The sequence below is a fragment of the Tamandua tetradactyla genome, chromosome 4 (assembly GCF_023851605.1).
Source record: "Tamandua tetradactyla isolate mTamTet1 chromosome 4, mTamTet1.pri, whole genome shotgun sequence".
In the NCBI taxonomy this organism is placed as follows: Eukaryota; Metazoa; Chordata; class Mammalia; order Pilosa; family Myrmecophagidae; genus Tamandua; species Tamandua tetradactyla.
Window position 1 is genome coordinate 62,929,865 of NC_135330.1, and position 26,445 is coordinate 62,956,309.

General features: G+C 37.9%; 1 protein-coding gene and 1 long non-coding RNA gene across 9 annotated transcripts in view; one reads left to right on the plus strand and one right to left on the minus strand.

The window, feature by feature from the left end:
- LOC143680937 (uncharacterized) overlaps nucleotides 1-12,413 on the plus strand; it is a 38,494-nt gene extending 26,081 nt beyond the window's left edge. The window contains exons 2-4 of the long non-coding RNA XR_013174263.1: nucleotides 8,181-8,400; nucleotides 10,126-10,256; nucleotides 11,985-12,413. This is a non-coding gene — a long non-coding RNA (uncharacterized LOC143680937). The remainder of the gene's footprint in view (nucleotides 1-8,180; nucleotides 8,401-10,125; nucleotides 10,257-11,984) is intronic.
- DSTYK (dual serine/threonine and tyrosine protein kinase) overlaps nucleotides 1-26,445 on the minus strand; it is a 75,421-nt gene that overhangs the window by 30,238 nt on the left and 18,738 nt on the right. For all 8 annotated transcript variants that reach the window (XR_013174262.1, XR_013174260.1, XR_013174258.1 and 5 more), the window contains 2 exons: nucleotides 17,125-17,513; nucleotides 4,593-5,262 (listed from right to left, as the gene is read on the minus strand). Coding sequence is in view for 3 of the 8 variants with exons in the window: in XM_077157545.1 (XP_077013660.1) it covers nucleotides 4,593-5,262; nucleotides 17,125-17,513 (1,059 nt within the window). In the remaining 5 variants the exon portion in view is untranslated. The remainder of the gene's footprint in view (nucleotides 1-4,592; nucleotides 5,263-17,124; nucleotides 17,514-26,445) is intronic.

Genomic DNA, 26,445 nt, shown 5'->3' on the forward strand with positions numbered 1-26,445 from the left:
AATCAAAATGTACATTATAAAAAAAGCAACTAAATACACACACAAAAAAGAGGCAGTAATGGAATAACTGAGGAACAAACCTACAACACATCCAGATAACAATCAGCTAAATGGCAGAAGTAAATTCTTTTTTCTCAGCTATCACCTTAAATTTCAATGGACTAAACTCCCCTGTTAAAAAGCAGAGACTGCGGTGGGCCACGGTGGCTCAGCAGGCAAGAATGCTTGCCTGCCATGCCAGAGCACCCGGGTTCGATTCCTGGTGCCTGCCCATGTAAAAAAAAAAAAAAAAGCAGAGACTGTAACTGCCCACCCCCCTTTCTCTGCTCTTATTTTACTCCACCACCACTCACTCACTCCCCACATTCCCACCCAAGGATTATACACCATGACCATGTGAGATTTATCTCAGGAATGCAAGGGTAGTTAAACTAAGAAAATAAATCAATGTAATGTACTACATTAATAAAAGGAAGGAAAAAAACACTATTATCTCAACTGATTCATAAAAGAAATTTGACAAAACACAACAATCTTTCATGATAGAGACATTTAGAAAACCAGGAAAAGAAGGGAACTTTCTCAACATGATAAAGGGCATTTATGAAAAACTCACAGCAAATATATTCAGTGGTAAAACACTAAAAGCTTTAACCCTAAGATAAGATACAGGACAAGGATGCATGCTGTCACTACTGTTATTCAACAAATTACTGGAAGTTCTAATCACAGCAATCAGGCTCTGATATATTTAGAAACCATATATTTGATAAGGTTTATTATCCATATATAGAATTTCTCCAACTTAACAACAAAAAGACAAACAGAATTTTAAAATGGGCCCAGAATTTGAATAGACATTTCTCCAAAGAAGATTTCAAATGGCCAATAAGTATATTAAAAAGATGCGTTTTAACACCAGTAGCCATCAGAGAAATGCAAATTAAAACTACAGCTAGATACCTCTTCATACCCACTAAGATGGCTACTATTAAAAAAAAAAAACAGAAACTCACAAGTGCTGATGAGGATGTGGAGAAATCGGAACCCTTGTGCAATGTTGGTGGGAATGTAAAATGGTGCAACCAATGTGAAAAGCAGTTTGGACAGTTCCTTAGAAAGTTAAACATAGAATTACCATATGGCCTGGTAATTTCACTCCTACAACATACTTAAAAGAATTGAAGGCAGGGACTCAGAAAGGTATTTGCACACCAATGTTCATTATGACCTTATTCATAATAGGTGGAAGCGACCCAAATGTCCATCAATAGGTAAAAGGATAAACAAAACGGAATATTATTCAGCCATACAAAGAAGTGAAGTGCTGGTACATACTACAACATGGATTAAACTTGAAGACACCATGTTGAGTGAAAAAAACCAGACACAAAAGGACAAATATTATGATTTCTCTTATGAAATACTTAGAATAAGGAAATTCATTGAGACAGAAAGCAGAATATTGGTAACAATGGGTGGGGGGAAGGGACAAATGGGGAGTTATTATTAAATGGGAAATGGTTTTGATTATGGGAAATGGTTTTGATTTGGGATGATGGAAATAGTCTGGAAATAGACAGTGGTAAAAGTTATACAGTATTGTCAATGTACTTAATGCCAGAGACTTGTCTACTTAAAATAGTTAAAATTATTTTATTTAACTATATTTTACCATAGTTAAAAAATAAATACATTTATAAAAATTTAAAGCAATAAATGAACAAAATATCCATACATTTTGACCTCACTATTCTACTTATAGGAATTTTTTTTTCTAGAAATACACAAGTATCAATGTTGTGTGTATGCTATGTTGATCAATGAAATATAGTTTGTAATAGCATTAAAAAAAAAAAAAAAGAAAGAACCTCTGGCAGGCCATGGTGGCTCAGTGGCAGAGTTCTCGCCTGCCATACTGGAGACCTGGGTTCAATTCCCTGTGCCTGCCCATATAAAAAAGAAAGAAAGAAAGAAAGAAACAGCCTAAATATCCATCAATAGGGGAAGAGTTAAATAAATTAAGGTCTATTGATTAGAAGAAGGCAGATTTGCATGTGCATTTATGAAAAGCTGTCTAAGATATACTGTTAAGTAGAAAAAGCAAGATGTAGAAGAATATATGAAGAACTGAGTAACTGGGGGACAGTAACTTTAAACCTTTGAATTAAGTACTATATATATAGGCATTATCTTTTAAAAAAACAAATTAAAAATTTATAAAGTATATAATGATCCCTAGTATGCATACATTACCTTTACTTAAAAACAAAAGCCAAATAAAACATAATAGAAAACTGGCTCCATAGGATATGTGATAGTACTCTTCTTAATCTACTTATCATTAGCTTCCTCAAGGTTAATCTGCCTCAAAGATTCTTAGAAAGGGGTGAGAACAAAGTAAGAACCAGACATATAAATTGCAAATACTATGTAGCCAACTAAGTAAGTAGATCCAAATATCAACAATGTAGTTAACAGAGCCAGACATTTGATCTATTTGTGTCCAGTTACCAAGTGTATTTTGCTAATCACTGTATCTCAAGCACATAATATGGTATGCCTGGCACTTAACAATCAACGAAATATTTTGATGTCTGCCCAACTTACCTGCCCTGATCACCCTTTATTATGTACACTATGATACTAGCACTGATGTTCCAGATTTTTTAATGAAATATTGAGAATTTCTAGGATTTCTATTGCAAATGAGCATTTCTCAGTAATTCCTCCCTGCAGTGGGAATTCAAAAAAGAGGAATTTTTGTCCATCTTTAGAAAGCTCTTAAGAAATCAGGCATTCTGTGCTTGCAGAAGTCAACTGTATTCCCTCTGTAGTGATAACTGTGACATAGTTATATACCATCATAGAGATTCATTCATTCTCCAAAACTGTACTGTTATTTGCTGAAAGGTATATGATGATGAATAAGACTTTGATCCTGTTCTCCTTCAACTCTAGGAGTTGAGAAAAAAGGAGAAAAGAACATAAATAACAATAATAAAAAACAGTAAGTGAAAAATACAGAGATAAGTTACAGATGAAATATTGTGGGTTCCCAGATGAGATTACCAACTAAAAAATTTAAAGACTTCATGAAAAATGAAATTTGGGGAAAGCCTTGAAGGAAAGGTGGGATTTGAAATTCACAGTTACATAACGGACATTTCATGTTCAGGCAGGGTATGAGCAAAGAAAAAGTGAAAGGAGCTTATGGAGGACAGCAAGCAGTTAAGATCAACCAAAACAGGAATTAACGGAACGGACAAGTAGGAAATAAGATTGGAAAAGTTTTTAGGGGTGGGTCTTGGAAGGTCCTTAATTTTAGGCCAAGACTATAAACTTAGTCTGTAGGAACAGATAACCAGTAAAAATGAACTGAACAAAGAAGAGAAAGATGTCAGGGAGATTAATTAAGAAACATCAGGACTTGGCAACTCACTGGATGTACAGTCAAGGGAAAGAAAACAGTTAAAGGCCATGCTGCAGTTTTGAAGCCAAGTACAGGAAGAAGGTAACATCAGTAACTGGGAACAGAATAAGAGGCAGTGAAGCACAGAGACTGAATTATGGGCTCAGGAATCAGACTGTAGATTCAAATGTGCCCTCCTTTACTAGTTGTGTGATCTTGAGCAAATTGTTTAACCTTTCTAAGCCTTATTTCCCCATCTAGAAAATTGGCACAAAACAGGATTCACCTAAGAAAGTGGTTTTTGAAAAAACACTGATGCCAGAACCCATATCAGAAATTCTGGTAAATACGTCTGGAATGTTCTTTAGTTGTCTTGAGTATCTGCATTTTCAAAAAGTTTCCCAGGGGTGGGCCACAGTGGCTCAGCAGGCAGAGTTCTTGCCTGCCTGCCAGAGACCCGGGTTCATTTCCCGGTGCCTGCCCATGTAAAAAAAGAAAAAAGAAAAAAAAAGTCTTTCAGGTGATGTAGCTGATAGCCACAGTTGAGAACCTGAACTTGTAAACCACATCATTTTGATTAATAAGCAGTAGGGCTAGTGTTCATGCATCAAGGTTCATATAGCAGTTAGTAACAAAGTCAGCAGCATCTAAACTTCAGATACCAAAAGGCCTAACTAATCACTGTGGTCCAATTGTGTTAATAGCCATTCATGAAGAATGGGAACACCAGAAAAGCTAAAAACACTACTTTGGAAAATTCTCCTGAGTTGTGTTTCAGAAGCAACCTGAAAATAAAATGATACCTTGGGACAAAAAAGCAGAACTGATAAAGAAGCCTGGGCCAGGCGGAAGGAATGACTTAATTACATTCTTCAAGCAGCTCTTCTCCAGCTCTGTTAGGGGGAGAGGGATACAGATATACACCAGAAATTAAGGAGACCTATTAGAATGAATTCACCAAAAGTTGGACAAATAGACAAGGGAAGGAATGACTGTGAAATCTCCAGGAAGGTCTTTGAGAACAAGAGATGCCACTTTGGCTAAATAATGTAAAGTGGTCTCCTGCTGCAAACAATGGGAATGGGTTTAGCTTCAAGAGCTAAGGTGCTCAAATTTCTAGCTTGAAAAGGGTTAGAGGCTTCTGTAGGCCCAGCTCCCCACCAAGCTCACTAGGACCTACCTTTAAACTCCATGTTGGCAGCATCATCCAGAAGTTCCTCTTTCATGGTGTTAAGTGTCTCAACAATCATGTCCTTCATTTCCTCTTGCTTTCGATTGGCAATATTCATAAGTGATTCATACAACTCATTCTCCTTTTTTCGAGTATATTCCAGACGTTTGGGAGTAATCTGCAGGTCTCGCTGCATGTCAAAAGCCTGGTTAATAAAGATGTCAAGGCAGCGAGAGTGTAACAGATTCAGGGCCTTGGCCACATCCACCAGGTGACTCTGTAGCACCTGGTGAGAAAATGTGCTCAACTGCCTCAGCTTCTCACTTTGTTCCACCAACATGCCCTGAGCTTTGGTATCCTGGCCAGGGGCCCCACAGTTACAGTGACTATTGCTCAGATAGCCCAGGTCAATTAGCTGTCGATAAAGTGGTGATCTTTCATTATCCATTCTTCTGGTAGAGGACTCAATTATCTCTGAGCCCAACTTTGGTACTTTGAAAAAGAATATGGGAAAGGAGAAATATTGTTGGATTTCCTGAAGTTCTAGCTCATCTCTCTCTGAGAGTTCATCTTTATGGAGTGCATAGGTTATCACAGGCAAGAAATCATTCACCAAATCACCTAGAACATCCACTGTGGACCGGAGGCTTTGGCATGGTGCTACCACAATGTCCACTTCCTGGAAGAGAAAAGGGGTCAGATTAGCACTTCAGGGTCAGAACCAATCCATGCCTCCTCAAAGTTCCACACTAATACCAAAATCCAGATCTCTGTGGAGCAATTGGACTTCAGTATGCCCCAATCATTTGTTCATTTCATTCCTCTGGTACCAACCCTCCGTGGTACAGCCAATGCACATAGGCACTCATCTAGAGAAAGTGAAAAAACCAAATAAGTAGAAAGGATGGCGGTCCTTTTAGCTGTTTCAGATAAGAAGACTATATGGTCTCCACCTTCTTTTGTTGCTTGAAAATCACACTAATTCCCACTGATGGAGAAATAAGCCAATTAATGAAAGAACAAGGAACTATTATGGAAATTATCAGTCTGGAAGCGAGTCTGCCTAGAACATTCCCCCCTCCTCCCTTTCCCAACCCCTCCCCTCCTATTATCTCTATCTTCCTAACCTGGCTAACTCCAAGCATCCTTTAAATCTCAACATGCATGTTATATCATACCCTTACAGAGTCTTTCCTATTACACAATCCCAAGCACTCTCTACTTCCCCTTTCTTAGTACTCAAAACATTTATAATTTATTTATTTAAAACCTATCTTTCTCCATTAGCTCGCAACCCTTTGAGTGCAGAGACCATGTCGATCTTGTTCACTATTGTAAGCCTAATGTCTAGCAAATCTAAGTCTTCAATATTGCCCAATAAATTAATTAAGCAGCAAACTAAAATATTTAGCCCCACTAAATATTATTACTGTGCTATTGTAAGAGTTTGCAGGTACCTCAAAGTTTTAGCCATTTAAGTCTTTGTGATAACTCTATTCTTATGATCCCTTGGTACAGCAAGGGATCATGAGATCCCTTTTGGATTAGTCTGCCTATCTAATATTTAGCCTCTACATTACTGGAGATGGTACTGTCCCTTAGAGATAGAGGGAGCCAATGAGATGTAAGTGTATGGGCCTCTAAGAAAGCTCTCGAGAGGGCCTGATTTTACCAGATAGTGTGTGCTTACTTCGGCCTTCTTCTTCTTCCTTTCTTCCTACCTGGAACACAGATGTGATAGCTAGAGCAGCAGTAACTATCCAGAAATGGGCAAATCTGAAGGTGGAAATCAGTGCTAAGAATGATGAAGGAAAAGAAAAAAGGGAGCGCAGGTCCCCAAGGATCAGAGAGCTGCCACACCACCCATAACCTGCCTCTCTTCAGATTTCTCTTATGTGAGGAAATAAAAATAACCCACTCTGTCTTGTTTAGACCTGTTTTACTGATTATCTGTAACTAAACCCAATCCTAATCAATACACCCAAGATTCTAAGGTCAGTTTCAAGGATGATCTTTGGTTTAGAAACAAACCTTCCACAGCTTCTTTTCCCAACATGTAATTTCTGCTTTGTATTCTATTTCTTTCCTGAGGCCCTCAAAGCAATTAAGACAGCACATGTTTCCATCTATTGCATAGGTTGCCCCTCTGTATCTCTGAAACAGTCTACTTTTTTTTTTTTATTAATTAACGGAAAAAAAGAAATTAACCCAACATTTAGAAATCATACCATTCTACATATGCAATCAGTAATTCTTAACATCATCACATAGATGCATGATCATCATTTCTTAGTACATTTGCATCAGTTTAGAAGAACTAGCAACACAACAGAAAAAGATATAGAATGTTAATATAGAGAAAAAAAATAAAAGTAATAATAATAGTAAAAACAAAACAAAACAAAACAAACAAACAAACAAAAAACCTATAGCTCAGATGCAGCTTCATTCTGAAACAGTCTACTTTGCCTGGCATTCCAGACCTAAGAGTTGAGCTGGGGACTCGCCATCACAGGCATACAAACTCCTGATGTTGTCAGAGGTCTGCAAACTCACCATCAATCCTTCACAGACTTCTAGCATATTTTAGAAAGTTATAAAAGAACTCCCCATAAATCTGCTTAAGTTTGTATCCATAGTAGTTATCGGATGTTGAAAATTTACTTGAAATCCAAAAGATATATAGTTTCTTGATTTTCTTTCAAATTAATATTTTGTTTTCATTCCTTACCTTATTTGGGCAGCAGGTATTTTGGATGATTTTAAAAAGCAAAACATGGGAACTCTTCCCTTCTGATTTCTTTCTCTAGATCAGTAAGAAAGGACCGGGAAATGTCAGCCTATTGCTTCTGATATTCCTGTTCCATTGAGATTGATACTTTGTGTGTTTTTTTAATCTTTCCTATTCCCAGCAAAGCACAAAGGTCTCACCTTCTTTCCCAAACAAGAAGAACTAAGTTTATCCTCAAGTAGGTCACATAGCTTTCATTTGGCTAGTCACTTTGAAACATTTAAAGGTAAAAATACTTGAGCATCTCGTTGTTTGTAATTTGAGCACACACTGCACACAAATACCTAAATCTACAATAATAGGCTAAGAAGAAATTTGCAGTTTCATCTGTACTGCAAATTGCACTGAATGTTTTCTGGTTGGAAGACTAGTTTGACACTCATCAAAACAAACCCATTTTCACTGCCCTGAGTCACACATGCTAGAGTATGAATCACTTCAGTTAGGCATATTTAAATAGATGATAAGTAAGAAACTCTAGAGTAGAGCTTAGATTTGCATAAACGCCAGCACTAAGATCACACTATAAGTGAATAAAGACTAGAAAGGAATCCCAAGAAATGAAAGTTATAGTAAGGTATAGAATTATAGATGAAAATATTTAAAAATAAATATTTAAATATCGTAAAGCTGTCCTAATATATATATATATAAAAGCTATCAATCAAACTTACTATAGGAATATTATGGGAAGAATGCTTAAATATTCAAAACCAAAATAAGTGTTATTTAGAAAATTTTCAGGAAGAATTTTCTTTACTTGCTTATTTGATGGATTTTCTTGCAATTCTAAACTAAATTTCCAGGTTTTCCTTGAAGGACCTTTTTGTGCGTGCAACAGAAGAACCATCAGCCAAAGCCACCAAGTCCTTTTGTAAGACAAATATCCTTTCTAATACAGACATTGACTTGACTTCCTCATAGATGCAAATTCATTTAAAAAAAAAAAAAGGACTCAAGGCTTTCTAATGGCAGAATAGAGACTAATATATTGACACATAAAAAGAAGCTGTCCACTCATGACAGGTATGTGCTCTCTCCTCCACTTCCCAGTTAATCAACTTACTACATTGGTCTCATTGCTCTATCGTGACTATCAGAAAATAGGCAAGGAGTTGCAGGCTGAGACCCTGGCAGGAGTACAAATTACACTGGATATGATATGTGATTCTGCAATTCACAGTGAAGGGATGATTCATGCCTAGTGGCTATGAACAAAAGGGGAAGTGAGCACTGTTTCCAGGAGACAGGGCCCTATAATGACCCATATGTTCCTTGAGAGGAACATCTAGTCTCAGACTGTTTCATGGAAGACTATAACCCTAGCACCTAGAACAGTACATGGTACTTAGTAGGCATTTAATAAATAAATGCAAAATAGATGAATGAATAAACGCCTTTACTACTTACTCAAAACTACCTTCATATATTGTATGCAAAATTTTCTATTTTTCAACCCATACTCTGCACATTTTAAAGACCCCTCCTTATCTAGAATTGCTCCTTCAATGATGGAGCAGTAAGTATTTTGCTCCAAACTTAATAAAGGAAAAAGAATTTCAGAGAATTAAAAGAATATCTCATGATTTCCATTTTATTCACAAAGAATTCGTAAAAAGAAACCCATGGAGTTTCCAGAAGTTGATGTAGTACCATCAATTTTCCTAGCAGGTTTAAGATAATACAATATAAATGAAATTGCTACTCTACAAACACCAGAATTCATCTCTATGGTATTTTTGTTGTTTTCTTTAAATGTAAAATGGCACTATTCTAAATGTCAAAAGCAATCACTCAATCACTAAAGAAGTATGGGCACTTCCTTAAGAACACTGGCTCTTGTTGATCAGGACTCCTTACTCTATGGCTCACAGCACACTACCAAAACTCAATTATAGCTAAGGCTGATTATACTAACAGATGATTCAAAGAGAAAACAGTAAAATACTCAAGTATGGCTGGTCAGTAGCAGATGTCTTTACTTTCTCTAAAGCTCTGAGGCCTCAGGTTTACATCCCACAGAAAAGTAGTACACAACTACATAAACAGGCTTGCCCTTGGCCTGCAATTTACACAGCCTTAACGTCAATCTCTGTCCCCATACTCTAGCTATCTTTACTTCCAATTCTCCTTCTATTCCATCCTCACAACATAGTTCAGTTTTTTCCTTTGTTTTTATAAAAATGTTGATTCTTTTTTTTTACTTTCTATATTTCCCTGAATTCACTATCACTTTTAAATACTAACTGCTATTAAGAAAACTACTTCTCCAATTTTGTTACATTGTAGAAAATACGTTGACTTGTGTTAATTCTGAACTGTCAGTAGTATAAACAGTCTCTAAGGGCGAGCTGCATTGAAAGGTTTCTAGGCTATAACTAGGAAATAATGTGAAGCCAACCCAGAACTTTATCTCAGCAGTTAACATAGAATGGATAACAAGTTTATCTCTCTACCTAGGAAAAGCATCAGTGTGGTACCTTTGAGGGCAGAAACAAGACATCGAAAATTAACAACATAACCCCAACCAAAAGCCCTAAACTAGCCAGAAAAAGCAAGAGACCATTATGCTAAAAATTATTCATAATTCCAGACACACCAAAATAAAAGCTTTTGCCCATGTCTCAACTCACAATGATGAGGCCCTTAAGGACGATAAGTATCTCTACTACCTTTCACACTATAATGAATTAGCTAACAGGTAAGTTGACAAGAATGTGCTGAACAGCCTCTATGCATTTTACTTTGTAGATACTCAAGCATCAAATAACCATAGATGGAGAGAAAAGTAGGATTCTGAAGCTTTATTACCTTACCACTTACTAGATTCATCAAGAATTAGAAAGTCAAAATAGTAAAATGAAGAAGAGGAAAACAGAAAGGTGAGGCTTTAACTTTTAACTTTATACATTTCTTTATATTTATATTTTATAATATCTTTCCTTTCATTTATTACAAGTCAGTGAATTATGGTGAACTTTGTCCCTAATAAGAGCAGAGTAAGAATTATAAGTAAGTTGGAACAAGGATTTAAAGTCTGACAAAAGGGAGGAGTTCCAACATTGATGCCTGTCACAGAAGGGATGAGTGATTGAGAGATTAGGAAATCCTCTTCTCAAAAAGACACTGATTGATAAAATAAAAAAATTTTTAAAAAGGCATTGATGTATTCATTCAAAGGGAGGAGGGAACTGGCCTACTATGTGCCTGATACTGCAGGAGGTGCTTTACAATATACTATCTCATTTAAGCCTCACATCAATTCAAAGATAAGGATTACCATTCCCATTTTACAAATATGGAAACCAAGCACCAAAGAGGCATACAGTTAGCTAAATGACAAAGTCAGGATGTAATCCAGGTCCACTTGACTGCAAAGCCCATCTTCAAACAATAACTCAAGACCCACTGTGTGTCAGGCACTGTCTGATCTGGTGTGGTGTTCAGGAAATTCTGAAAAAAGAATAAAGAATGGACAAGATGGCTTCACAGATAGGCCCTGCTATGGAAGGAGATAATATTTTTCAAGGTTTGGCTGAGACATCACAAAAATGAAATCATGTTTAATAGCTCCAACCACAGTTTCTGCCTATTGTCAGTACTTTCAACCTCTGAGTTTCTGAATAAGAGCAGATTCCTTCTGCTTACTGTCCTCTACTCCAAAGGAAACACAAACAAATATTTAGAGATAGTAGAAATGGAAAAGAAACCAAATGGTACAGGAAAAAGGTAAAGTATCCTAGCAAGGGGTGAAGACAAAATAGGAAGATTAAGAATGTAATCTCTGTCAGAGTAATCTGAAGGCCAAGAGCTAACCTGAAGGCCAGAGATGAATCACTGATGGTAAATTGAGAAAATACAGTCTCAGCTTCAAGCTGTTCTTTTAGAGATATTAAGGCTATAGTGAACGTAGGGATAAAAATATATATCATGCCTCTAAAACCCACATATTCTTAATAAGTATATTAACCTTTAGTGGGATTCCCAGGTTTCCTGGCAAAGAGAATGTATATTAGATAATTACATTTCACTATATATGTTAGTGTCAGGGAAGGGAAAGAGAGGTGTTAAATCCAAGGAACATATGATCACTGCACACAAAGAATTTATAATTTAGCATTTCCTTGAACTTCCCATTCACCTTTTTATTACATCACTTTAGTCCCTCTTTCTTCTTGCCCCATGGGATCATGGTTTCTTTAATTTTATACCTAGATGTCACTCTTTATTTCTCTGTCTTATACATACTACCAAACTACCCTAATCTTGGTTCTTTTCCCTTAGAATAGCCATTTTTGGCCTAATTCCTTATACTTCCTCTTCTCAACATTCTCTCATTGCCCTGAGGATACTTAACCTTCTTTTCTACTTTTATCTGTCAATCCTTATCTTTCAACCTACAAACACATGGTAACTAACTAGAAGTAAGCAACCCATAACTAACTTCGTTGTATAAGGCACTGTGATGCTTTAACTTCATGTGTCACCTTGGGCAGGTAATGATGCACAGTTGTCTGGTCAAGCAAGAACTGGCCTGTTAAGTGAAAGGTCATTTTGTGGACTTAAATCATCAGTAAGTTGATTGTATTTATGGCTGATTACATCTACAGTCAACTGAGGAGCATGTCATCAGCAATAAGAGATGTTTCATCCAATCAGTTGAAGGATTTAAAAGAAGTGATGACTTCAGCAGTCAGAAGAGAGAATTTTCATCCCTACTTCAGCCTGCTAGCTTCTCCTAGGGAATTCATTGAAAACCTTCATCCGAGTTCCCAGCTTCAGCCTGTCCTATGGAATGTGGACTTATACATCACTACAGTTAAATGAGACAATTTTATTAAAACTCATAATAGTTACAGATATCTCCTAGATATCCTGTTTCCCTAGAGAACCCTGACTAATACAGGCACCATAATAAATGCCAATAACTAGACAAATACTGAAAGAAGCTAGTTTTCAGCAAAAAATCATACTTATTAAATTTGGGGGTTAAATTTTACATAAACCTTTATCATTTTAGTAATATCCTTTATATTGATTATGGGCCGTGAAAATGTTGAGAAATTTAAAAATCAATACCCATATGATATTTAAAACAATATTTTCTGATAGATATTAATTGAGGATTATGAAGTGAAAACTTTACTACTCCAACTGTTTAGAGTTCAAAAAAGTGAAAAAGTAAGTTTATTTAAAGTCATCAGACCTTGCCTGGAAACATTAGACTACCTCATTCCCTGAAATAAACCTCACTGGACATCACCATGAGCTAGGAAATAAGTTATTGTGTAGAAGTCTGGCTGCAAGGTTTCATGAACATTTGTCTAAAGGGCCGGAAAACACATAGTGGGAATGAATAGGCTACTGCTAAGAGCAGAATAACTGAGAGCTATGAATTGCCACAGTAAACAAACCACTACTAGACTGCAGGAATTTCATCTTAAATGTAGGAAGTTTAATTATCTTTGCTTCTTTTCATTCCTTTTCTTATAGGTTTTCATAAGAAAAAAAATACACACACATCAAACTGAGGCAACTCTGAGACAGAGTTCTGTGTTCCATTAGACTTGTAGGAGAAAAGAGGACAGAAAAAGAGGTGGTGGAAATGTATGCTAGAAAGGGGGTGAGAGTAGAAAAGGGCAGGTAGATTTGTATATAAAGACAGGACCAACACTCACCAGGATGGCTATTATCAAAAGAACAGAAAACAGAAGACAAGTGCTGGAGAGGATGTGGAGAAAGAGGTACACTTATCCACTATTGGTGGGAATGTAAAACGGCACAAACGCTCTGGAAGGCAATTTGGTGGTCCCTCAGGAACCTAAGTATAAAACTGCCATATGATCCAGCAATTCCATCACTAGGTATATATTCAGAGGACATGAAGGCAAGGACACAAACGTACATTTGCACACCGATGTTAATAGCATTATTTACGATTGCCAAGGGATGAAACAGTTCAAATGTCCAATAACAGATGAGTAGCTAAATAAGCTGTGGTATATATATACAATGGAAAATTATGTAGCTGTAAAACAGAATAAAGTCATGAAGCATGTAACAATGTAGACAAACCTTGAGGACATCATGCTGAGTGAAATTAGCCAGAAACAAAGACAAATAATGTATGGTCTCACTAATATAACTAACATTAATTAGAGAACTTTGAGAATTAAAGTTAAGAACAAAGGTTATCAGGTGGTAGAAAGAGACTAGAGATTGGGCATTTGGTGCTGAAGGAGTACAGAATGTGCAACAGGATTGATGGTGAAAATTCAAAAATGGATAGCACAATATTAACTGATGACAGCAGAATAATATTAAGTACACTGAAGGAAGCTGAATATGAGTATATTTGCAGGAGAAGGGCTGGGACACGTGTGACATCAGAAGGAAAGATGGAGGGTAAAGACTGAGATAGCATAATCTAGGAATGCCTGGAGTGAACAATGATGGTGATCAAATATAAAATTATAAGAATGTTTTTGCATGAGGGAGAACAAATGAATGTCGACATTGCAAGGTGTTGAAAATTGGCCGGTATACAAGGGAAAAATACAATGAATAAAAGCTAGGGCTATAGTCAACAGTACAACAGTTACGTGCTTCCACTAAATGTAACAAAGGCATTATGCCAAAACTAAGTGTCAACAAGCAGGGGATATGTGGGAGAGGTATGGGATCCTTTGCGGAAGGAAAGGAAACATCTTCATATAGACTGTCAAAATCAGGAACCACTGATTTTGTACTTAGGTTGGATTGTATGATGTGCGAATAAAACTGTTTAAAAATAAACAGAGTAAAACAAATGCTAGAGAAAATGTGGAGAAAGAGATGTGACTATTCACTGTTGGTAGGGAAGCAGAGAGGTGCAGCCCCTCTGAAGGGTAGGGTGATGATTCCACAGGAGGCTAGGAGAGGGGTTGCCCTATGATCCTGCAACCCTGTTGCCACATATATACCTGGAGGAACTGAGAATGGGGACACAGATAGACATTTGCACACTGGTATTTATGATGGCAGTGTTCAGATTCACAATGGATGGAGGTGGCCTAAGGGAACAACAATTGAGGAATGGAAGGGGAGACTGTAGTGTATACACACAACAGATTACTGAGGGGCCATAAGAAGGAACGAAGTTGTGAGGCACGCAATTAGGTGAATGAACCTTGAGGACAGTATGTTGAATGAAATGTTAGAAACAAAAAGATAAATACCATCATGCCTCACTCATATGGACTATATAATATACAAACTCAGAGAACTGAAGTCAAGAACATGGGTTATCAGGTTGGGGCCTATTGTAAAGGGTCCTGGATTGTAAACTCTTACAGTAATCATATCTATTGCAGAGTTGTACCTGTTATTTCTAAATTCTGAGATACTGAGCTATTCGTGTATAATCTGGTTGTTTCCAGAAACCTCAGTTATTTATGTGACACCTGAGACTCAGAGTCAGAGTTCTGAAGCTATGAAAGTCAGTATTACCCCACACAGCAACTGTTAAAAAAGTTGAAAAAGTGATCAGATTTCAACCAGAGACATGAATGAAGCTGATCTGGGTAAGACTAAACCAGAATAGAGGGTAAAGGATCATACTGTCTATATTTTAAAACTTCAACTTCTGTGTGAGATCAAAGGAAGAGACATTTTATTTGGTGCAAAACTTATATTTTAGGTAAAATTAACTTATATGATCAGTTTAGTCAGACATCATAATTACACGGAATCTTGAATAGGGCCTGAGATCTTGTTGGTTTTTACAGGTTAATGTGATGCCCCATTACATCCCAGAGTAATTTAGGCAGAGAATAAAAAAGTAATTACAAAGTCCCCTAGGGGGACTTGGGGAGAAAGGAGAAAATATCAAATTTCCCCATCTGGGGATATTTCTGATGGTCTTGCAAGCAGTGGGACAACCAATTCAATAGGCTGAGCCCTCAGTCTTGGTTCTCACCCCTATGAAACCTATTCCTGCAAAGGAAAAGCTAAGCCTACTTTTAATTATGCCTAAGAGTCACCCCCAGAAGACCTTTTTGTTGCTCAGATGTGGTCTCTCTTTCTAAACCAACTCAGCAGGTGAACTCACTGCCCTCCCCCTTACACAAGACATGACTCTCAGGAGTATAAATCTTCTGGCAATGTGGGACACGATTTCTAGGGATGAGCTGGGATTCATATCATTGGATTGTGAAAGCCTTCTTAACCAAAGGGGGAAGAGAGAATGAGACAAAATAAAGTTTCAGTGGCTGAGATATTTCAACAGAGTCGAGAGGTTAACCCGGAGGCTATTCTTATGCATTATATAGATACCCCTTTTTAATTTACGGTATACTGAAGTGGCTAGAGGGAAGTATCTGAAACTATTGAACTGTATTCCAGTAGCCTTGACTCTTGAAGAATATTATATAACTATATAGCTTTTACAATATGACTGTGTTATGAAAACCTGATGCTCCCTTTATCCAGGGTACAGATAAATGAGTAAAAAAAAAATAAGGACAAATAATAAACAAATACTAGGGAGAGGATAAGGGGTTAAAAAAATCATGTAGAATGAAATATTAGTGGTCAGTGAAAGGGAGGGGTAAGGGGTATGGGATACATGAGTTTTGTGGGTTTTTTTTCTTTTTTCTTTTTATTTCTTTTTCTGGAGTGATGCTAATGTTCTAAAAATAATCATGGTGATAAATATACAACTATGTGAGCCATTGATTATAAACTTTGGATGGACTGTATGTATGTGAAAATATAGCACTAAAAATATTTTTTTAAAAAAGACAGAACCAGTGAATACCATGGATGGTGAAATGTGCTGGCCAATTGGAAAATAATTGTTTTGACACTAATTGAGATTTCAGATATTAATAGTTTGACAGTGTTCCTCTATTGCTAAATTATGAACCAAGACTCTCAGGGGACCCAGAGCTAAAAAACTGAGAATACCAACCAGTTTGGGTCCAAGTGAGTTAGCCTATTATGTAACAAACTGAAAATGGCTAATTTATGAGGACTTTAAAACAACACTTTAAAAGAATGACTATTGTATAAGGGGGTAGAAGGAAATTCTGCTTTGATAATTTGACAGTTCAAAATGACCATCCTATTTCCCCTCATTCAATCTTGGTTTCCTGTAGTTAAATGTCTCCTTTCTTTACCACCCCCTTAACAAATCAAATGGAATGACTGTTTAGTGCTAACTCACTGATCCTAAATATAACTGGAGCTCAACAAAAAGACCTTTCTCACTGGCATGAAAAATCTTCAAGGTAGCTGTGAAATGCTCCTAGCAGTAGCTGAACTTCACTGATGTATTTAATCAGTCTGGAGTCTGACTGCAGTTAAAGTGCAGTGCCTGAACTCTACAAAGGCTGAAAAGGCCCCTCTGAGGCTCAGCATCCAGGTGTTCCAAACTTAGAACCATTGTGATCTGTTACTATTTTTACATAAATTAGTCTATAAAAGTACGTTGGGAAGCTAATATCAAGTCCATTTTATTTTAGAAAGGTAGATAAAGAAGTAAGAAGACAAGTAAATAGCTAAGGACCTAGGAGCATTGCAGCTAAGCAGAGATAGATGGACAATGTTATGGCTTTGTCTGTTTTTCAACTTTCTAGATCATGTTCCTCTGATTCCACCAGCTACTGCTCAGAGCCAATTTTATTTCACCAAATTACTTTTTGAGAATACTCAAATATAAGAAAAGTTGGTATACATGTGTGCAAGTAGGAATAGGTATGAGATTAATACCTGTAAGAGAGCATGGTGCATCGTCACCTCCAATTCAGCTAAAACATGAGCAGCATCCTCACTGTCCTCTTGGACCTCCAGGTCCTCCTTGGGGATGGTATTCCAGTTGCCCTGGTGAGCAACCAGAGTATGCACTAGTTCATACTGGCCAGGGAGGGCCAGGCTGACGCGAGTCTGAGTCCCATAGGTGAAGTGAAGACGCCGAAGCTTACAGGTCTCCTCACTGTCCAGCTTGGTGGTGGGAAGCACCTGCACCCCCAACAGCAGGTTCAACAGCTGGCACTTGACATTACAATCCTGGCCGAGGATCAAGATGCAGGGGAGACAGTCCACAATCTGCTGGAGGTACTTCTCTTGCTTGGGTGGGAAGGAAATGCAGCTCAGCTCACCTAGTTGGAGAAGGGGAGGGAGGGGAAGGAGGAGTACAGAGAAAGAGTGAGGAGGGGTAGAGAGACTCCATCAGGGTCACACACAGAGACCCCATTAGGATGACAAGGTCCTAGAGGAGAAATTTCGAGGATCCTCTCAGTTGAAAGAAATACAGGAAAACAGCCCAGTCAGAAAAGGCTTTTCAAACATCAGACAGAACTCTCCTCCCTTGCTCATCCCCCGGGAACAGGCTATTATTTCTACCCAGAAAAGGTAGCAATGGCCTGATCCAGCCCCCTGTTTTTCATCCATTGTAGGAACGGAGTTCACAAGGACTCAGTCAACAAACATAAACTCATTGAAATGACAAAGTCAATAAAGATCTGGGACATGAGTTGAAGGAGAAACTCTACCTGAATATGTCAAAATCAAAACTTTCCCTATGAAGGAAGATGTATTTCTTAGACACATATGGCCTTTTAAAATTTCTCTACCATGTGCAGTTATTAACTTATTTTCCTCGCTAATGACATATTTTATAACTAAATACATGCAGGAGCTATAGCTTTACAGACACATGTTGAAATAGAACATAATTCAAGTTTGCATACTCTAGAATCTTATCCAGTTCATCCTCCTAATAGCTGGTGACAGCATCCCAGATGCCAAGTCATCTGTTTTCTTAAAACATCAGGTGCTCAGTTAAGATTCATACGTCCTAATCAAATCACATTCTTTCAGTTTATGGATGACAAAACCCTGAGTAAGACAAATGGAAAGAACTGCCTATTAGGATAAAAACCCAGGGAAATCTAGGATGAGATGTAGTCTACCTCAAACACATTCTTCTCTCAGGACAACCACCTATAAGTCTAATGTAAATAGCTGACTCCCTCAAATGGATTCAAATAGCATTCAAGAGAAGATGAAAGCTTCCTAAAGTGTGAGAACCTGTTTGAAAAAAGGAATCAGAAATTAATTCACTGAAACACTTAGATTTTGAACTAGATCATTCTCAACTTCTTCAAAACCAGTGCCTGCCTATGCCTATGATCCAGACAACTGTGGCATTTGCTAAAAAAATAAAAAAAATTAAAAAAACACACAGATACACAGTTCTTAGGCTATAAGAAGGTCAATCTATGCACCAAATACGCACATCTTAACTGCAGTTTTGGGTAGCATCAATTGAAACAGTACTCACTTCAGTCACTTAATCATGAGCTGTATTAAGCCATTTGTAAGCTGTTTATTTTGCTAATGTAGTTGAAACAAGAGATGCCTTGACTCATTTAAGAAGCCGTTCTATTTCAGACTACACCTGCTTTGCTATAAGCCTGCTATTTCAAATCCTCAGGTTTCCTTCTCTTCTACAAATGACTACAACAAAACAGATAAGGTTTAAAGAGATCTGCTTTCACCCAGACCCTCCCCTACCCCTTGCTTTTCATTAAGACTATTCCTTTGTTGTCTGTCTATAAATATATCACCCTAGCCTGCACATACACATCAGCAACACATACACTGAAAGAAAATCTACTCATCTAGGAAAGAGATGGGTTCCTTTGTAAAAGCAAAGAGCATTAACTGAGGGCCTAATCTGTGCAAGATATTTTCCAATCACAAGAGTAAAAACACCAGTATTAGGGTAGTCTTTGATTTACAATTTAAAAGCAAGGGAGACCCAGCCAATTGCTTTTGTGATCACTTAGCAAGTAGCAACGGCCAGTCCTAAATCACCTTAGCATGTTATTTACAACTATGCAACTCTTATCACAATTACTCTAATTATCTGATTACATTTATTAATAATGATCAAGTTAGACCTTTGAAGCTACAAAAGTCAGCAGTACCCCATACAGGAACTGTTTAAAAAGTTGAAAAAGTGATCAGACATCAAGTAGAGATATGAATGAAGCTGATCTGGATAGGACTAAGGTACATCAGAAGACTGGGTAAAGGATGATATGGTCTACATTTTAAAACTTCAACTTGTGTGTGAGACTAAAGGGAAAGATGTTTATTTGTTGCAAAATTTATATTTTGGGTAGTGCATTTCCTAATTTAACGTGTATGGTCAGTTTAGTTGAACACCATAAGTACATGGAAACTTGAATAGGGCATGAAATTGTGTTGGTTTGTCCACGTTAGTGTGATACCCGATAAACCCCAGAGTGATTTAGGTAGCGAATAAAGAAGATTTGCAAATTCCCCTTGGGGTAATGGGGAGAAAGGAGGAAATATTCAACTTCCTTATTTGGAGAACTTCTAATGTTCTCGCAAGCAGTAGGGAAAATCAACTCAATAGGCTGAGCCCTCAATTTTGGTGTTTGTCCCTATGAAACTTATTCCTGCAAAGGAAGGCTAAGCCTACTTAAAATTAGGCCTAAGCGTCACCCCCCAAGAAACCTCTTTTGTTGCTCAGATGTGGCCTCTCTCTCTAAGCCAACTCAGCAGGTGAACTCACTGCCTACTCTTCTACGTGGGAAATGACTCCCAGTGGTGTAAATCTACCTGGCAAAATGGGACAGAAACCCCGGGATAAGCCGGGACCCAGCATCAAGAAATTGAGAAAGCCTTCTTGACCAAAATGGGAGGAGAGAAATGAGAGACAATAGTTTCAGTGGCTGAGAGATTTCAAGTAGAGTTGAGAGGGTATCCTGGAGGTTATTCTTATGCATTATATAGATATCCCTGTTTAGTTTATGGTGTATCGGAGTGGTTAGAGGGAAGCACCTGAAACTGCTGAGCTGTGTTTCAGTGGCCTAAATTCTTGAAGATTATTGTATAAAGATATAATGTTTACAATGTGACTGTGCGATTGTGAAAACTTTTTGTCTGATGCTCCTTATAGCCTAGGTATGGACAGATGAGTAAAAATATGGATAAAAAATAAATATATAATAGGGAAGACAAAAGATAAAATAAATTGGGTAGATGGAAACATTTGTGGTCAGTGAAAGGGAGGGGTAAGGTGTATGGTATGTATGAATTTTTTCTTTTTTCCTTTTATTTGTTTTTCTAGAGTGATGCAAATGTTCTAAAAAATGATCATAGTAATGAATACACAACTATGTGATGATACTGTGAGCCATCGATTGCACACCATGTATAGAATGTATATGTGTGAAGATTTCTCAATTAAAAAAATGATGATAAAAATTACACATTAAGGGCAGGCAATAGTGGCAGAATGACAGAGTTCTCGCCTGCCATGCCAGAGACCTGGGTTCGATTTCCAGTTCCAACCTATGTATTAAAAAAAAAAAAAAGCACATTAAACTGGTAAATACTATATTATATTATTAATGGCATATTTGCTTTGCTTTGTAATTTTAATAAATATCTTAAATGCTTCATTAAAAAAATAATAATGATGATCAAAAGCAGGAAGAACCATAATCCTCTCTGTATCCTCAACCCCCAGAACAATGACTGACAAATGGTAATGGTAAAAACTTAATGTCACATACTTGTTCGTTTTGTGTAAGTATTCATTTATTGTACAGGGTTGTGTGTGTAGAAGCTATAAGCAGTTCCACTAAGTACTTGGAAAAGTACAGCATCATGAAAAACAGCTTAACAGCAATGTCATTCCTAAAAACCTCCTTCATTTCAACATGGAGAATAGATGGGGACAAAAGAATAGGATCTCACTCATTCATCTAGCAGAATTTTACTATCATAGTCTCAGCTTCAGCAGTGAGAAGTCTAACTAGACTGTCTTCACTGTCACTATACTTTCTATCTTTCTTCTTTTCCCAGTCCTCAGATTTTCAGATAGGTGTCTGAGTGTAAGTCCATACTGACAACCTTTAAGCTTCCTGTAATATAAGCTGTTACATCATAAAAGCAACAAAACCTAAAGGTGCTTTGAGACTGCTGCTGCTGCTATGAGAGTAGATAATAGGGAACTAAAACCAACTAAACCACTTTTCACTACCAGAGGAAGAGTTTATCAACACTTCTAAGACTATAGGAAAGGCAGTCAAAACTATAGGAAAGCCAATGTAGCATGCTGCATCAGCCAAAACCACAGCAGACACATCCCATTATTCATCTGACCCAAATTATCACCCCTCCCCATCTCTCCTACAAAAACAACCACTATAAATAAACATTTTGGGTCAAACAACCAAAGATCAGTGTAACGAGAAAAACAGCTTAAGCTGGGCCCAGTTCTAGGTTTTCATTTCCATGCACTCTGCTAGAGTTCTACATTCAAGCTACTGGACTGAAGGAAGGTCTTCAATATGAACAATGCCATCTCTGTTTTTCAATACCTGACTATCCCAGCCCTTTGCTTCTCCTATTAATCCTTAGCCGCATCATATCTCTAATATGTCTACTAGATTTGAACAAGGGCATGAACTGAAATGAAGTTGAAACAGTATCATTTTACTCCTTACTTCTCTGAGCAAACAGCTCAGTGAGGGACAAGTGCAGCATTGAAGTGAGTATAGCACTGAAGTGGTGGAGGGCAGATTTCTAGATCCCAATCTTCACCACTCACTAGCTTTGTGACCCTGATCTTTCTGAGTCTCACATTTCTCATCTGCAAACTGAGGGAGTTGGTCATCTTTAATATCCTGTCCAGGTGTAAAATTCCAGAATTTCATTAGGCTTTAACTGTTGGAAAAATTATGATTGAAGGGGACAGGAAGCTGGTTTGGTTGTTTTAATTTTATTTTAAATTGCCTGTGAATTTAATTATGCAAGCTCCCCCTGGACTACTATAAATGCAGATCAGAAAGTTGACTGAACTAGCCAGGGAGCTCTGAGAACCTACAGTAATGTTTCAGCAGTTCTCTAAAGAAGAGATTAAAAATTGTAGACTGACAGTAGGAGGGAGAAAGAAAACCTATTTTTATCTCAGAGCTAGAGCAGCTGCCTCCCTGACAGTTAAAGCCCTTCCAAGTTAATCGAGTTTCTTTTGTAATTAATATAACAGCATCTGCATATGGGGCTGCCAGAAGGTAACAGCATGGCTTCTCAGCTGCTGCACATTAACCCTGCCAACTCTGGCTAAAGAAAAATTCATACCAAATTGTCTTAAGTGCCAAACCAAGGATGTATGTATGTGCACAAGTGTGTGTGTGTGTGTGTGTGTGTGTGTGTGTGTGTGTGTGTGTGTATATGGCTATTCTTAAATACAGATTATCTTGATTTAGGTTACTTATGATATGAGGAGGGAAGCAACGAACATAGCAGCCCATTTTGTTTATTTACACCCTTGCTGAGTAATGATCACTTTATATCCATCTTGTCATTAAATGCTCACAACAGTTCTATCAGGCAGGGAATACTAGCCCCATTTATAAATGGGAAAACTAAAGTTTAAAACTTTAAAAAATACAAAAACAAAAAGCCCAGATTTGGTCTAAGCAGGCTAGAAGGTGAAATACAGGGCTGCTCAGAAACTGCACCTAGGTTTCAGGGCCTCAGATTAATACTTAAGATGAGCCAATGTTTTCTATCCCATTTTTTCCCAGGCTGGGAACAAATACAACTTAGGAACTGAGGACCCCAACGTAAAGCAGACCTACATAGTACCTCTGAAAAGATGTATAAAGTTGCCCAAAACTATGAGAAACAAAACCTGGGGAAAAACACAGACTTATCACTAGCTAAAGCATGCTTTTAAAAAAGTGATCATTGACTTCCAGGTCAAGATGGCGGCTTAACAACGTGCGTGTTTTAGTTCGTCCTCCAGAACAACTACTAAATAACCAGAAACAGTACAGAACAGCTCCTGGGGCCACGATAGTGACCAGACACATAGTGTACCTCAGTCTGGACCAGCTGCGAGCACCCCCCAAAACGGAGAGTTCCCAAAGCTGCAGTGGCCGGCGCCCCTCCCCCACAGGCCACTTCCCAGAGGGGAAAGGAAAGGACTTCACCAGCAGCAGGGACTGGGCACAATCAAATGCCAATGTGGAACTAATTAACAATTTCTGACTACTAAAAATAGGCCCCCAGCTTAGGTGAACCTGATCAAAGTGGAGGTTGTTCATTTTTGCCCCAGCGCCAAGGGGGCAGGACTGACAGAAAAAGGGGGAAAAAAAAAAAAAAAGGAAACAGAGGTTTTTGTGGCTGTGTATCTACAAAGGCTTGATTGCCTCTGGATACAGCAGCAGGACTTTTCAGGCTGAAACTGCCCCAGGCATAGGCAGAAGTAAGCTCTTTTGGGGGCTTGTCTGGAGCCTGTGCCTTCCCCAGGGGAGGAGTGAAGCCCAACTCAGGGCTCCCTCCATCAAGGAATTCAGACACCAGGGCTTGATAATTTGAAGCCATTAAAACCAGCCTACAACCTCTCCTCTGTCTCCACCACGCCCCCAGCAGGGAGAGTCTGCCAAAGTTAAAGGTACCGCATCATCTTATGCTGGTGGGACCTGCAGTCAGACAAGCGCCACACACAGGGCAGGATAAGAAAAACAGAGTCCAGACACTTCACAGGAAAGTTTTTCAACCCGCTGGGTCTCACCCTCAGGGAAAACCGACGCAGGTAACTCTTTCATCCTGACAGGAGGCCAGTTTGGTCTGGGAAAATCTGGCTGGGGTCTATAATATCTAAGTAGACCCTCCTAAGTGTGTCCATCAACACACAGTTGACTAAACAAACTGTGACATTTACATAAGATGGAATATTATGCAGTTGTAAGACAGAATAAAGTTGTGAAATATGTAACAACATGAATGGACCTTAAGGACATTATGCTGAGTGTGATTAGCCAGAAACAAAACGACAAATACTGTATGGTCTCACTGATATGAACTGACATTAGTGAATAAACTTGGAATATTTCCTTGGTAACAGAAACCATCAGGAGATAGAAATAGGGTGAGATACTGGGTAATTGGAGCTGAAGGGATACGGACTGTGCAACAGGACTGATATAAAAACTCAGAAATGGACAGCACAATACTACCTAACTGTGATTATGTTAAAACACTGAATGAAGCTGCATGTGAGAATGATAGAGGGAGGAAGGCTGGGGACATAAATGAAAGCAGAAAGAAAGATAGATGGTAAAGATCAAGATGGTATAATCTAGGAATGCCTAGAGTGTATAATAATAGTGAAATGTACAATGTACAAATTTTAAAAATGTTTTTGCATGAGGAAGAACAAAGGAATGTCATTATTGCAGGGTGCTGAAAATAGATGATAATTAATACTTTAAAATGTCACCTTATGCATGAGACTAAAGCAAAAAATATTTATTTGTTACAAAATTTAGATTTTGACTAGAGCATTTCCTAATATAACTCATGTAGATAGTTTCATTGAATGTCATAAGTACTCGGAATCTCAGGTAGGACATGAGATTTTGTTGGTTTGTCCAGAGTGATACCCCGATGAATCCCAGAGTGATTTGATCAGTGACTGGAAAGTATTTGCAAGCCCCCTTTGGGGAATGGTGAGAGTGGGGAGAAATTCAACTTCCCCAAGTTGAATTCTTGATATTCTCACAAGCAGTGTGGACAACCAAAGCTATAGGCTGAGCCCCCAGTCTTGGGGCTTGTTCATATGAAACTTAACCCCACAAAGGATAGGTCAAGTCTACTTAAAATTTAGGCCTAAGAGTCACCCCCAAGAGAGCCTCTTTTGTTGCTCAGATGTGGCCTCTCTCTCCAGCCAACATGACGAGCAGTCTCACCACCCTCCTCCTCTCTGCGTGGGACATGACTCCCAGGGGTGTGGACCTTCCTGGCAACGTGGGACAGAGATCCTGGAATGAGCTGAGACTCAGCATCAAGGGACTGAGAAAAACCCTAGAATGAGCTGAGAATTAACACCAAGGGATTGAGAGAAACTTCTCGACCAAAGGGGGAAGAGTGAAATGAGACAAAGTGTCAGTGGCTGAGAGATTCCAAACAGAGTTGAGAGGTTATCCTGGAGGTTATTCTTACGCATTAAGTAGATATCACCTTCTTGTTCAAGATGTAGCGGAGAGGCTGGAGGGAACTGCCTGAAAATGTAGAGCTGTGTTCCAATCGCCATGTTTCTTGATGATGATTGAACAATGATACAGCTTTCACAATGAGACTCTGTGAATGTGAAAACCTTGTGTCTGATGCTCCTTTTAGCTACTATATCAACAGAAGAGTAGAACATATGGAATACAAATAAATAATAGGGGGAACAAATGTTAAAATAAATTCAGTTTGAAATGCTAGTGATAAATGAAAGCGAGGGGTAAGGGGTATGGTATGTATGATCTTTTTCTTTCTCTGTTATCGTTTTATTTCTTTTTCTGTTGTCTTTTTCTTTTTCTAAATCGATGCAAATGTTCCAAGAAATGATGAATATGAAACTATGTGATGATATTAAGAATTACTGATTGTATATGTAGAATGGAATGATATCTTAATGTTTTATTTGTTAAATTTTTTTTAATTAATAAAAAAGTTTAAAAAAAAGTGATCATTATTCTATGTAAGATCTCTAGAGTTCTTTATCTAAAACAAATCAAGGTGCTTTTCAGAGAAATTCTTAATGTTCTCTTAGCAGTCAGTGTGTATTACTCTTCAGGTCTGAGACTGTTCCAGAAAAGATGGACAAGAGGGAGAAATGCTGATGACCTTTTTATGTCACTAGTGAACCATCAGGATTAGTATTTTATCTGAATTGTTTTTGGCTTTAATGGCAATGACTTGCATCATTTCACTTTCCTTCAAGCCTGTTTTTCACACCAATCAATAACATATACTCATGAGAGGAGAATGTAGGCCAGGGTAAGCAACCTATGGTCTAGGTAGGGAAGGCATTATGTGGAGTAAGTGAACTAGAAATTGACACCTTTACCTTATTATACTATTACAACTCATAAGGTTGACAAGGGACTTCAGAGTTAATTCAAGCCTCAACACAGTAACTTTTGCAATCCTTGTTTCTGCTACCTAAGGACTACCCTCCTTCTGTAAAGGAGTTCTTTTTATCACAAGTCT